At 41.7% G+C, this 15,364-nt stretch overlaps 1 protein-coding gene across 3 annotated transcripts in view; it reads left to right on the top strand.

The window, feature by feature from the left end:
* FRMD4A (FERM domain containing 4A) overlaps window positions 1-15,364 on the top strand; it is a 233,384-nt gene that overhangs the window by 121,405 nt on the left and 96,615 nt on the right. For all 3 annotated transcript variants that reach the window (XM_060006260.1, XM_060006259.1, XM_060006261.1), the window contains exons 6-7: window positions 3,968-4,024; window positions 4,920-4,942. In XM_060006260.1, the coding sequence (XP_059862243.1) occupies window positions 3,968-4,024; window positions 4,920-4,942 (80 nt within the window). The remainder of the gene's footprint in view (window positions 1-3,967; window positions 4,025-4,919; window positions 4,943-15,364) is intronic.

Below are 15,364 nucleotides of genomic sequence, written 5' to 3'. Positions count from 1 at the left end.
ATCGTGTTCGGTTTATTTGCTCTGCTTGAGCAGAAACACTTGAACAGAGCCACCTCTGCGCTTGAGAGAAGCCAGATGAGAAAAAGGTGCAGCGATCGTTGGAATGTTATATGGTAGGCGGATCCCTGGAAACATCTGTCCGCTTCTCCCCACGGGGGCTCAGCTCTCAGGGTTTGAGGTACAACGGGAGGTGTGTGGTGTGGGCAGGAAATCTAGAGCTCTGTTCCATCGCAGGGGATAAAATCACCTGGGAGGATGAGGTATAAACGGGGGAAGGTATTATAAACAGGAGACATCAGGGAATCAGGCAGCGGCTGCGAGGTAGGAAAGCGTGTTCTTCGCCATTAGGGAGCATCTCTTCCCCCACCCCCATCCCCGTTCCTAGATTGGGTCTTATAAACACCATTTAGACTCTGTACTGATTCCTCTGAGGACAGATGATGCCATGATTCTTGAACTCAATAAATACTAAATGGAAACGGTGAGAAGGAATACCGCAGCTCTCTTTCCCGTCACATTTTGCAAGAGTGGGGACGTCTGGGCCACCTCATTCTTCAATCCTTTTCCCTCTTACCGGTCACGTTCTGGCTCTCATTGTTTTTAATATCTTCACTGGGAGATGGTCAAGGTCAGAGAAAGTGGAAATTCACCCCAGTTAGAGGCACTAGTTCCCACTTACCCTGAGGACACATATGGTCGGTGAGAGAGAACTCGTATAAATCAGATTCGATGTTTAAATGGGCATCTTTGGTAGCTTGATTCTGAATAATGGTACGTACATTACAGTTAACGCTGCCATGCGATTAGCGTCTCACAGTCTCTCCTGGAACTGCAGAATGGACTGTGCAAAATCAAATCAAATAGAAAACGACCGCCCTCCGCCTTCCTCACTCCTGCCCTCTTTCCCAAAGATATAGATGTTCCCCTTTAGCAGATGAGTCAAGTAATGAACTAAAAACAATGTTCGCACTTAACAGGGTTGTTCCCCATGGTTGGCTTTGAGTTGGCCTCTCCTGGGATGTTAAGTATTAGCCACCGTTGACCGTTGCCTGCAACCTTGGCGTAAATGTTTGACGGAGTACGCTGACAAGTACACACTAGCGACTTTCAGGAAGTCGACTGGTGGGAATGGAAGGGCACACAGTGCGAGTAGAAGTGATCCACTGTGGAAACCCTGTACGGTGTTTCTGTTAAATCATTTGTCCACTGTTAAATGATTTACATTCTGATGGGACCTGGTAATCCCAGGACTGCAATTCCAAGCATTCCTCCACACTCCAGCACTGACAGTCTGTATCAATTACAGTGTCCGTAAAGCTCCTTCAGCCGGTTAAACATAAAGAATTGTCGTCCCCCATCCTTCCATGTCTCTCGTTAGTTCTCTTAGCCCACGCTCCAAGGTGGTTCGGTAGCAAACATTATTATCCATATTTGAAATTCCTGAGCTCGAAAGAGCCTGCAGGATATCCTTCCCTTGAAATACACAGGCTTGCTTCAGTGCATTGTTTTGAATCACAGGGGCCACTTCTGGAGCACACAAAAATAATTAGAAAATCTGTGAATCAGAGTTTGGTTTATACTTCGAAAAAAAAGTAACCCTTGTTTTAGCTAACTTTGATGCTACCTGTGGTCCTGAGACCATGTTAGCTGAGACTGTGACCTGATTGATTTGGGGGAGAGCATGCCCTCCAGAAGGTCAGATGCTGGACAAGAACTTGGGGGTGCTTCTTAGCCCCATCACAGCCACTAAAGCCTTGTGACTCTGGGGGAGTCCCTTGATGGTTTTTGGTTTCTGTTCTCGATGAAAGCGGGTGGCTGGGCTAGCTGAGGTCTAAGTCGGTGCTTGCGCTAGTTCTTTGTGCTCCAGTCACTCACTGTAGGATCTAGGGGTATTAAGGAGAGAAAAGAAAGGTAGGCATTTCTACTTGTACTTGATAACAGAAGTACAACGTCAGTTAATTTGGTTATTATTCTTGCGTGCTGGTGGACTCCAGGCTTTCCTTTGTCTCTAAGATCTGAACTGTATGTCAAATACAGTGTTGTGAACTTAAAATCTTGTTAGGAGGGTAGATCTCACATTACGTGTTCTTACCTCCCCCCGAGAAGAACACACAGAGAGACACAAGGAAACTTTTGGAGGTGATGGGTGTTTAGTACCTTGAACATGGTGATGGTATCACAGGTGTTTGCATATGTCTGAAGTAACACATTATATATACTAAGTGTGCAATTTCTTTCTGTATCTATTATACCTCAGTCAAGCTGTTAGATACAAGGAGATATGGACTATATACATTTTGAAATATATATACATAGGATTTTTTTAAAAACCTAAGAGAGGCTTATGTCCTTTTAAGACCATGTCCATAGATCACGATTAAATATTTGGGGGAAGAACTAGAGAACAGAGTTTTGTTTTGTTTTGCTTTTTAACATCTCTGTTGGAGTATAATTGCTTTACAATGGTGTGTTAGTTTCTGCTTTATAACAAAGTGAATCAGTTATACGTATACATATGTTCCCATATCTCTTCCCTCTTGCTTCTCCCTCCCTCCCACCCTCCCTATCCCACCCCTCTAGGTGGTCACAGAGCACCGAGCTGATCTTGATCTCCCTGTGCTATGTGGCTGCTTCCCACTAGCTATCTATTTTACGTTTGGTAGTGTATATATGTCCATGCCACTCTCTCACTTTGTCACAGCTTACCCTTCCCCCTCCCCATATCCTCAAGTCCATTCTCTCGTAGGTCTGTGTCTTTATTCCCGTCTTACCCCTAGGTTCTTCATGACATTTTTTTTTCTTAGATTCCGTATATATGTGTTAGCATACGGTATTTGTCTCTCTCTTTCTGACTTACTTCACTCTGTATGACAGACTCTAGGTCCATCCACCTCACTACAAATAACTCAATTTAGTTTCTTTTCATGGATGAGTAATATTCCATTGTGTATATATGCCACATCTTCTTTATCCATTCATCTGTCGATGGACACTTAGGTTGCTTCCATGTCTTGGCTATTGTAAATAGAGCTGCAATGAACATTGTGGTACATGACTCTTTTTGAATTATGGTTTTCTCAGGGTATATGCCCAGCAGTGGGATTGCTGGGTCATATGGTAGTTCTAGTTGTAGTTTTTTAAGGAACCTCCATACTGTTCTCCAGTGTGGCTGTACCAATTTACATTCCCACCAACAGTGCAGGAGGGTTCCCTTTTCTCCACACCCTCTCCAGCATTTATTGTTTCTAGATTTTTTGATGATGGCCATTCTGACAGGTGTGCGATGATATCTCATTGTAGTTTTGATTTGCATTTCTCTAATGATTAGTGATGTTGAGCATTCTTTCATGTGTTTGTTGGCAATCTATAGAACAGAGCATTTTTAAACTTGGATTCTCTAACAGTGCGGACCAGTAGAACTTTCTACAATGAGTGCAGTGCCCTGCATGTGCTCTGACATCATGGTAGCCAACAGCTGCCTCAAAGTATTGAGTACACGAAAGAGATGTGGCTGGTGCAACTGGGGAATTCTATTTTTCATTTTATTTGATTTTAAAAGAGTCACAATCCCACTGTAACCTTTTCTTCAGTAAAGCCTTATTCCTGGTTCCTAAGTAGAGTTTAGAAAGAAAAATGCATGTGGTTATCAAGTAACCTTACTCTGCTGATTAATCAGGTTGACAGATTTGTAAAAAGCCGGGGACTGGCCCATCCCTTAATTTCTCATGTAGACAAAGATGAAGCCCTGGAGGCAACTGTGTAGACCCAGGACCACTGGATTCATTCTAAGAGCTGTAAAAAGCATGTCAGGGAGCATTCGGGTCCAAGTAATTCAGAGAAGATATTCTATGAGTGCTTGAGATTTTAGGGAACGCCTTAGGAAAGAAACACCCATCCTCTTTGGGGAGAGATCCTAAAGAAACCATCATTAAAGGACCAAACTTATCTTCCTTGGTTTTCCTTTCAGGAGCTGATTGACGTTGACAGTGAAGTGGTGTTTGAATTAGCCTCGTATATTTTACAGGTAAGTCGTCTCCCCCTCGTCTTTGTATGCCAGGGCCACACACAGAAGAAAGAGGAATAAGACTTACCATGCGTGGCAGTTGCTATATCCACTAGCTCTTTGACTTCTTAGTTATTTTTAGCCACAAGCAGGAAAGAGCTACTGGGGAAACTACACCCATGGCAGCAAATAGAGTCTTCTCTATTCTCTGTCCTTCTCCAAAATGTTAAGACTGTATTTCTCTGCAAAGGAAAATTGTGTGTATAACCTGAGATTGGGGGAAACTGAGACCATCCAGTGACCCCCTTTTCTTCAGATCACTGGAGAAAGCCAAGTAAAAAGCAGGAATTAATTACCAGGAGAATCACTGTCATGAAAGACAAGGAAAAGATCCTTAGCTTATGTGAAAAAGAGGCCTACTGAGTATTAGAAACACTGGCAAGATGAGCTAAAATGATGTCATTAATTTATTCCTTCAGCAGGACTTAGTGAGCAACTACTATGTTCCAGGCGTTATGCTAATGCGTTACAGATTCCATGGTCCCTGCCTCCAAAAGCCCACAATACAAGATAAAACAACAAATAACACAAGACATGGACACGTAGACAGTGCTATCCAGACAGACATCCAGGTTCAGAATCTTTAAACTGGAAAAAGTTAGATCAGGGCTTAGAAATGGAAACTTTCCCTTTGTCCTTATGAATCACTTTCTTTGTATATAACTTTCTGAAGTTTAATTGTCTCATATTCAAGTGGTAAATACACGTGTCCTTCCTTAATTATATTACTATAGCTGATAGGACGAAACAGCAGTCAGTCGGACTGATTCAGTAGAGGACTTCATTACAATGTATTTTAAAATCTGTAACGTGGGATCAGAATGTGTCACTGATGTTGAATTTTCTTCTTCTACAGGAGGCAAAGGGAGACTTTTCTAGGTGAGTTTACGAGAGTTTTTGGCTTAAAAATGTATTCTGTTGCATCTCTATTAAAAGAAACTATTCTGTCTTTTCTTCGTAGGAGAGCAATTTATTAATATTATATCTTAATGTTGAAATCCAGTTCCCAACTTGTCAACGGAAATAGATACATCAGGCAGAGAAAGCCCAGTGATAGGAGGATATTCTGCACCAAACGAAAGTTACTAAGAGGCTGAGGTTAGAACCCACTGTCACACACGGCCATTGTATTGAGGTGTGTCAGGTCGCCCAGGTGTCTTCGTGGAGCCTTGAATTATCACTGTGGTATGAACTATAGTGATAGAGAGAACCCCATGGACGCAAACATCTTTTTTTTCCTCTGTTTTAGTTCCAACCCTGAAGGTACAAAATCCTAGCCCGCAGGAAGATGTCTTTCATGAAAATGTTACAATATAAATATCCCACTTCTACTGTCTTTCCTTTTCCAGATGTTATGTTAGGGAGAGAACATAAACAGACTTAACCACGGGGAAAAATGTGCCCTGCTTTAATAGCCCTGTAGCTCCACAAACTTCAACCTCGTCATTCGTTTCATTAAGCGCGGCCCGTTGACCAGTAGGGCTGAAGTGCCGGTCTCTCCTGATCATTACTGGAGACAGAGTAGGGGTTGTAGCCATCCACCAACAGGACTGTCTGCTCAAAGACAGACATCATTCCTGGGATTCTGTTTTATGGAACTCCCCTGAGGGAAGTCCAGTATAGCTCATTCTTTAGAATCAAGGTCTAGAGATATGAAGACTCAACCACATGTACAAGAACAGCATCAGGGCGTGGGATCCTGGCCCATCATTAGGAAATTAGCAAACTTGGTATGCAAAAGAAATGCAGGTTATACCTCTGCTCCGTGAAGGAACTTGGGTGTTTTCTCCTGCTTTGGGGGATCTGATGCCGCCTAACTACTTCACCTGGTGGTCTCCCTCTACTTGTCCAGCTTCTCAACTTCATGCTGACTGGTTTTTCAGGTCTTAGCTGCCTTCTCTCTGCTCGCCATGCATTTCTCAGGCTTTCTAGCAAAGGCAGAGGTATATTTTCTCACTCAGATATCTCAGCAAAACCAAAAAAATTCTTTGACAATCTAAAACAAGGGTCAGCAAACACTTTCTGTAAAGAACCAGACAGTAAATACTTGGGTTTTGCAGGCCACGCAGTCTCTGTTGCAACTACTCACCCCTCCCTTTCTAAGTGCAAAAGCAGCCAGAGACAGTAGGTAAGCAAATGAGTATGTCGGTGTTCCAATAAAACTTTATTTATAAATTCAGAAATTTGAATATCATATACATTTTCATGTACCACAAAATATTCTTCTTCTTTTGATTTTTTTTTCCCCAACCGTTTAAGACTTTTTTCTTAAGATTTTTTTCCCAACCGTGCTTCGCTCACAGGCCACATAAAAACAAGCAGGGTTGGCCAGTGGGTTGTAGTGGGACGACCCCTGATCCTAAAATATAGTCCCTTCAGCTCAGTTTGATTATCTGTAGAAGGAGACCTCCAGGCCCCTTTTATTTAGGTTTCCCAAGTTCTTGCTATGAAACAGAGGTAGTCCTTTTTCTGGGGGGGCGATGAAGGTTTATTTATAGCCTTAGCAGGAGACCTTGTAGGTGGCCAATAACTGTTGACCGAATGGATTGAGTGCAACATTTTCAGGATCTAGAAACTATACTTTGTTCTGTTTTTTCTTTGTTAGTTTTTTATGCCTTTCATTTGGTATTGGACTTTAGGCTCTTGGTAAGTGCAGGTTCATATCTATTTACAAAAGGCTCTAAAGTCCCATGAAAAAATGGTTTAATAACCACAGATCCAGTGGATTCCATTGTCCGGTCCACTTACTCTGAAGATACTTTTCCCTGCCTTCTCTTTCACGGGCTCTGAACTCTGCTGTAAATATTATTTATTTCTGAGAGCCCCCTGACAGGATGGAATGTGAGCTGAGAACAGCGTCATCTGGCCCCACAGATCCTGGGAACGTGGGGCTACAGGGATGGTCAGTGGGGAGGAAGGGCAGGCCTGGCCTCCAGTAACTCATGGCCCCCTCAGGAGCTTGTGGAATCCCAGCTTGTTGGCTGCAGAGAAACAAAGGATCCTGGTTTGGCTTCATTTGTCAAAGTGTTCCCTCACAGTTTGTTTATAACAGCAGCTGTCTGGGGTGAGAAATAGCCGTCAGGGGAGGGGAGAGGTCAGACACCTTATCCAAAAGGTCAGTTTATCTCCCAGCGTAAAACTCACGTCACAGAAGTTGGGATTCCCTGATAAACACCGTTCTCTGTACAAGCCCACGGTTCATATGCTTGAGTGGCCCGGAGTTTCGGAACAAGAGAAGTAATCCTTGATTTTTACCTCTTCCCATCCACATCTGGGAAAATCCCCATAACATTTGGTTTGGTGGCCAAACATCAGGCATTTTAGATGTCCCATCCTCATAGTTTAGTATTGTAGAAAGTCGTTTTTGCTCTATCAATGAATGCCGGACTCTAGAACCTTAATCGTATTTAACTGAATGGCTTTGACTTATACACACACCCTGTAAACACAGTACATTTTCCTGAGCAGCATTCGTAACAGGAGATGTCACCTTAGAGCACCGGGGAAGCGTTGTATACAGCACGTGGTCCAGGGCTTAATTCTGAGATCTTCTAGAATCTAGAGGATCAAATAACCTTTGAAATTAATGGTCGCACACAAAAGGCAAAGTAAGTAACTCTTTCATAGCCTTATGATCCTGCATCTCTGCCTTCCTAAAAAGCTACTTTGCCCAGGATGCTGTTATCCTGTATGTTTACATTTCAGTGAATATATGCAGATTACATTGATGTGGAATGAGTATTAAAAATCTCTATATTATGGGAATTCCCTGGCGGTCCAGTGCTTAGGACTCAGCACTTTCACTGCTGTGGCCCAGGTTCAATCCCTGGTCAGGGAACTAAGATCCCGCAAGCCACTCAGTTGGGCCAAAAAAAATCTACATCTTAGGGGAGCAAGTTCCTTGATGTACAAGAGGAAAAGGGTTCTTTTTACAAAAGGGAGAAGTCGAAAGTGCTGATATTACTTTAATAGAACGAAAGCTATGTAAGGTCAACCCAGAGCCATAACTGCTGTTTCTCATGAAACTCACAAGCTGTTCTGTTTCTCCTTTTGGACTCTTTTGTGCTCAGCAGACCCCTGAAGGCTTATTCTTACGTAACCCCCTTTTCTTTCCAGTGAATGGAAATGTTCACTTCCTTGTCTTACTGAGCTTGACAATGAAATCTTGGGTTCAGTGTTGCTGAAAGAAAATGAGTGAGGTATAGATAGGAAGTATTGTCCATGATAGGAAGAAATATATGTCACCCATGTTCATATTCTAGCATAGACAAATTTGTAAGATATCGTGAAAGGTTGAGGAAATCGTTTTATCTAAAAATATTTTTTCCCTTGTATTGTTTTCCTTAGCAAAGCATGTAGTGATCGTATTTCATTTCCTGGTACATATGTATGTAAAAAAAAAATGAATGTCCATCAACAATGAGGAAATCAGTGGAGTTGGCATTTCTGTTTAAAACAATTGAATAGCCTAAGAACTGTTCATCATGGCAGCTATATAAGCAAATATTAGGTTGAAAAGGGTCAAAACAGTTCTAAAAACAAAAAGTTCTCCTTTGATAATCACTCCTGAGCATTAGTCAGCTAATACACATTTTCTAGGATTTTATACATACTTTATTCATCATAAACTCTGCAGTGGTTTAAGTGCCGAGCACTGATTTTTCTTATTAAAAAAAAAATTCCTTGTAAAATAGATAGGTAGTGGGAAGCAGCTGCATAGCACAGGGAGATCAGCTCGGTGCTTTGTGTCCACCTAGAGGGGTGGGAGAAGGAGGGTGGGAGGGACACGCAAGAGGGAGGAGATATGGGGATATATGTATACATATAGCTTATTCACTTTTGTTATACGGCAGAAACTAACACAACATTGTAGAGCAATTATACTCCAATAAAGATGTCAAAAAAATTCTTTCAAACATTCAGTTACCATAGAAAAATAATACTCTTGTCTTTAAAAAGGTCAATTCAGGGAACACCTAATTTAGTCAACTGAACAGGACATTCAAACTGTATGGTCACATTCTAATTTAATGTAATAGAAGACTTATTAATACACTGCACTGAGCAAGGTATTATTTAAAGAATTTGATTTTTTTGCTTTTTTTCCCTAAGGGGACCTTAACTGAAAACCCTAGTGGCTAATCTTCATACTCTGATTTTGAGAATAGCCTCACTTTTTACTTTCTGTCAGCCTTTCTGAAAGGGGGCCACCAAAAAAAAAAAAAAAGGAGGGAAAATAATCATTCTAACAACATTTTACCAAATCGGTGAATTGATTAAAAATAGTTTATGCTGAGACACATAAATACATTCCCAAATCATACTGCCTTTGATATAAAGAATCATCCGCAGATTAACAGGGACTAGTAAAAAAAACATCTGTTCTGTAGAATTTTTTGCTAACAAGATTTATTGAAACCAGACCGGTAAAGCTTGGTTACCCCAGGCCGTCTGTTGGGACCTGGAAATATCTTTGTTCCAGAAAACCAGATATATTGATGCTGATCGTTAAAAGACTTATAAGGACCAGTAAGCAAACAGCACCTGAAAAGGGCTGATATTAAGGAAATCCCATGTAAAGTTCTGTGGGTCACATTTTGCTTACCTGTTAGGCAAAGTTCATCATGTGCTTTAGAGGTGATGGGAGGCTGCCCTCCATCTGCAGGTTGTCTATTCCAAGGAAACACAGCAACCAACGTCAAAAAAGCAACGCTGTGATTGAATACAGAGGGGTCAGTTTCTGTGACGTCCGTACAAAGTTAAAGGCTGGTGCCAGTGGGAGAATATCTGCTTATCAGAGTTCCAGGGTCAGTAAGGGTCTTACTGTGACCCTGATTTATCAACCTACAGGGTTCCAATTCTGCTTCTTAATAATAATAATAATAATGCTTTAGAAATAGAGCAACACGTTACTCCATCAATAGAAATGAGTAGCAGGGAAATTGAGTTTTACCTCCATTTTAGAAAAGGAGTTGGAGTATTTATTTGTCCTGAAAAATTCCTTTCAGCTTCCTCGGACTGCCTGGTCTTAGGTCTCTAGAAGAGCAGCTAGAAGCAAAAAAAAAAAAAAAGTGAAGACTTTTTAATATTTCCTCTTCTGTAAACCATGGAACCATGTGTTCACTAAGCCAGAAAGATAAAATGAAATTTCTGTGGGAAAAACAAAAGTACCCTCTTGATTTTTTTGTTCTTTGTATGAAATCTCGTCTGCCTTTCTTAAGAGCATTTGTGAATTACTGCAAGTGAAACTTGGTTTACTGGTATCTGAAAATTCCCTATTTGTAGGCTTTTGTTGTTTTGTTTTTTTGTCAGACTAGATGATGCCTTTTAGGCAGTCATAGGTTAAAGGAAGAATTTTAGAAGATCAACAGGAAAAGAAGATAAAGGGCTGATTTTCTTCTAAAAGACTTTTTTTGGTAACATAAACATTTGTACAGATTACTGTCTTTAAAAAGATGACATTATTTTCTTGCCCTGCTAAGAGACAGCGTTGAAAGTTGATTAATCTCAGGCAGTGGTCTATAAATCACAATTCCGGGCTTCCCTGGTGGCGCAGTGGTTGAGAGTCCGCCTGCCGACGCAGGGGACACGGGTTCGTGCCCCGGTCCGGGAAGATCCCACATGCTGCGGAGCGGCTGGGCCCGTGAGCTATGGCCACTGAGCCTGCGCGTCCGGAGCCTGTGCTCCGCAACAGGAGAGGCCACAGCAGTGAGAGGCCCGCGTATCGCAAAAAAAAAAAAAAAAAAAAATCACAATTCTGAATCTACTAACATCATTACTTTGCACTTACCTAAGTCGTTTTACTACTGCAAGTCATAGCGAGCTCAGTGTTAAAGCAGTATTAGAGCATTTGATCATTTGGGGTATATTTTCCTACAATGTTTTAATTGGCCTCTTGAAAGAAAACAGCTGATGGGGTTATATACTAAGAGAAATCGATTTGCTGAGACTTTTAGATAATTAGTAAAAAAAAAAAATACTCAGACAGCTGTGTTTGGAAGAGTCAACATTTGGAATACAACTTACATAACCTAATAGTACCTTTAATACCCAAACTTGCAAATTTCCCTATTGGAAAATGACTAGAAAAAAAGTCATCTGTTAAGCTTGAAATACATGCAGCCCAAAGGAGAGTTTTTGTGGGAAGAACTTAAAGTTATATAATTCTTGTATGTTATTTTATTAAAAAAAAAAAAGACAGAGAGAGAGAGAGAGAATGGGGTGTGTGATATTTTCCCATGACTTCTAAAGGACTTAGAGGGAGAAGCAGCTGGAATCTTTCATGCCAGCAAGACCTTTTGAAAGGAACAGAATCTGAAATTTTGAAACAAAATGTTCAAGTGGAAATGTTATTACAGAAAGCTTTGTTTTGTGCACAAAAGTCCATTTTACTGAGCTTTTCAAGTGTGTAATTCACAGTTTCCAAGCATAGAAAAGTATTCCGATAGGGTATTTTGCAGGAGAATATTCTTCCAATCCTATGGGAATTGTTTAGATATACCGTAAAGGAGGCAATTTTGTATTATGACAGCTTGTCTCATTTGCTAAATATTTCTTTAATATCAATATCATATTTTGAGTTGACCTTGGTAATAACAAAAAGGTTCACGGCTATGACATTATGTCAGTTTTTCAGAATTAAGATTTTGACTCAAAAGGATAACATAGAAAATTAAACAGCTTTTTGAGTAGAATTATTGTCTCAAATTGTAGGCTCATAAAAAATTTGTTTTGAATTTTTACAAGTTTACAACTATGTTAGAAACGCAAAAAATGTTTTCTGTCATCCTAGAAAACCAAACTCACTAATCAAGAAAGAAATCTTTACTTAGATAAATTAGCCATTACCATCAGAAATAAAGGCACATAATTCATGAATGTTGGTAATTTTGCCCCTCCTTACAGGTGGCAAATTAGTGTGGCATATTTATCCATGATACATGCCCAGAATCCAGAATCCTCTGCTGGAAGAATCTCAGAGGGACCCGCAGGTGCTTCCCTGGTGTCTGCAAATGGTCACACAACTACAGGAGAACCCTCACAAGCATCGTCCTCAGCCACCAGTTCTGTGAGCCTCCCTGTACCCCTGAAGGAGAGTATGTGGTAGGGAGGAGATAGCCAAGTGTCCCCATTTTCTTTGCTAGAACATGAAGTTCAACTTGGTTAAAAAAAAAAGAAGAAGGGAAGGGAAGGAGAGAAATTGTTTCCTGCATGGTTATTAAGATAAGCAAAGAAGAGAAAATTTACAGCTGTCCTTATCCATCTGTCTCAGAGTTTTCTAGATGTATTGTACCGTTGAATAAAGTAATACAGATCCACAATGCATCTCTGAAACTTTAGGGTCCAGTGTTTCTGAACCCAGAACTTTGTGGGTTTTAGATGGGTAATGCGGAGTATACCGTAACACCCACGGCAGCGTCTGAGGCAGCTCCTGGAATCCAGTCTGTTCACGCTTCTGCACCAGAATGTGGGTATTCACACCAAGTGGAAGAGAGAGAGAAAGGTCGAACATTAGGTTCACCACCAAGTGGGTGAGAAGGCTTTATATCTTAGAGATTTTCAGATTTTTGGAATTGCGGTTAATGAGGACCCGTAATACTCTTTTTAACTTAGGAAATCCCTCTCTCTGGAGAACTTGACCTTCATGATACACTCATGAAATACGGAGGAGTTAGTAGGATACTAACATGATGTTACTGTCTCTGAGTTTTGTGTTAGTCCTTTTTTGTGACACTAGTGTAACTTTCTGGCTTTAGTGCTCTAGTGTTTTAGTACCAGGACACCTCAAAACCACTGGTTTCAGGAAGAATTCTTCCACACGAAGCCAGTTCTGTCTGCCCCAGGTTTGTCCTGCAAGTTATGGACATCTCATTTAACCCAAAGGGAATCTTCTGAAAAAGCGTTTTGTCATTTTTTAAAGGAAAACAAGCACCTTGTGGGTTTTGCTAATCGTCCTATCAAATTTCATCTTTGCTTTCTTCACTCTATTGTGTCTTGGTTAAATTTGTTCTTGCTGTTATTCGTGACAGATCCCCTCGTTGATGCATATTGCTCGAAACCTTAGTTTTCCACAGCAGATCATTCAAACTTCCCATGTTTTATGAGCAGGGTAGACAGTAGAACCACGATCCATCATCTTAAAAACAAAAAACAAAAAAAAAAAGCAAAAAAAACCCAAGTCAAAGACTTAACGCGTCATTGAGAGACCAAGTTTTTGCTGGCAGCATTAATCACTACCTAAAAGTTGTGAATAAAATCTGGTTAATATTAAAAATAAGAAGACTTCAGTTTTACTCTCAGTTTAGCAAGTGATTTTCCTAGAGACCTTTTTTCTTTTGCTAGAAATGGAAACTGACCGCTGTTAGGAACAAGGAACTGTTTTAGGGTATTTCATAAGTGGGCATTTATCATTTGTCCTGACTCTGGGGGAAACGTCCAAGTAGAAAATCTTGAGAGAGGAAGCTGGGGACTTCTAGCACATTCTTTCAGTTTCAGCTTCCCAAGTCTCTGGAGATAGAGTGACCAGGTCTCCCATTAAGGCAGCGTTGTGATTTGCAGCCAGGGTATGGCCAGATCATCTGACAGGGCTGGCCCCCTCTAAGTCATTACAGATGTTTACAGACAGCAGAAAGGCAAATAGGACATTTCTACATAGTTGTCCTTTGGGGCGGCTTAAGAGCCCTGGATCCCTTCCAGAATGTAATGGATTTGGACGGGCTTCACGCCTTCGTGATTTCTTGTTGTGTTTGTCTGTGTCACCTGGCCCTGGGGGAGCGCTAAAAAAAAAAGCCACTGCAGCTCCAGCCAGGAAGTCAGACCTGGGACTCTCATCGGGGATGCTTGTTTGCCAACAAATGAGTGTTTAGTGGGTAAGACAATCTCTTCCTCCTTTAGTTCCGTCCTTCCCCAAATATACTTTAGATGTGATGAGTGGGAGTTAAACCCACACTCGTGCTTCAGATTGTCTTTCTCACAGTTCCATTTGTAACGTGCCACCCTAGGCACCGATGAGTCCGTGAAACAAATCCCTGTTCTCAGGGAGCTTATAGTTAATAAACAGGGAAGATAAGACCCAGAAACTCATCACTGTAGGCTCTTGGGTGTTCGGGGACCTGAGTATTCCTTTATGCCTTAATAACATGCAAGTAAACATTCCAAACTCTGCTTGGGAATTGAATTTTCCTAAACACAAGGAGGTGACCTGTGTGAAAAGCTCCGGTGCTGACCCTTGCCTCCTGGCTAAACTTGAACTCTACCAGCCTGGCATGGAAGGTCCTCAAAATCCTGTGCCTCGTCTGCCATTTATTTGGTCTGCTTAACCCTTCCATACCACCCGTTCTGATTGATCTCTTCAGTTCCTGGCCTCCATACTCTACTGTATTCCACTGAGAAGAAAAATAAGACTCCTGTCCTTTTCTCCATGTGGGCCCTGCCCCAAAGTCTGCTTTCACAACAGAGCCCACAGGGGCCTTCCTTTCCTCCAGACTTTAGTCTGTTGTTTGAATGGACATGATCCAGTACTGCCCATGTAGTCAGTTCTCTTTTTATTCGCACCTCTCACTCCCCGCACTGAATTGTGAGCACCTTTTGAATGAGGACTATGGCTTATCCTTTTTTTATGTCTCCCTATAGCAGGGCCTCCATAAATACATTCAACTTATTGATAATTAATCAATAAACCCTTGCCACCTACGTGACAACCATTCAAGGACTTAGATTTATTGATTTCGGGCTTCCCTGGTGGTGCAGTGGTTGGGAGTCCGCCTGCCGATGCAGGGGACACGGGTTCGTGCCCCGGTCCGGGAGGATCCCACAGGCCGCGGAGCGGCTGGGCCCGTGAGCCATGGCCGCTGAGCCTGCGCGTCCGGAGCCTGTGCTCCGCAACGGGAGAGGCCACAGCAGTGAGAGGCCCGCGTACCACAAAAATAAAATAAAATAAAATAGATTTATTGATTTCAACAGTTACAAGTTGAGATTTTCCTTCTGGATGGTTGTCCAAAGCCAAGATTCACAAACTTCACTGTCACTGTTTCTTAGTCCACTTGAAAAATCCCCTTTCTGGGAGCAGCTATAAGGTCACATACATATGTTTCTTGGTCACCAGGTACATGAACTTGAAGTATGGAAATGGTTTTGCCCACTGGCACTTGGCATCCAAAGGGTAGCTGCTGGTTCCTAGCTGGAGACAGTGTTTCCGTCTGGGCAGGGGCCCACAGAAAGGCATGTGACTGTGGTGTTCCCTCCTTCCTTTGTATTGACCTGTGAGCTCCTGTCTCATTGCTTTTTAGATGCTACTGCCCA

Source organism: Delphinus delphis, chromosome 2 (assembly GCF_949987515.2).
Source record: "Delphinus delphis chromosome 2, mDelDel1.2, whole genome shotgun sequence".
NCBI lineage: Eukaryota > Metazoa > Chordata > Mammalia > Artiodactyla > Delphinidae > Delphinus > Delphinus delphis.
Note: the sequence above shows the minus strand (reverse complement) of the source record. Positions and strands in the feature narration are given on the sequence as shown.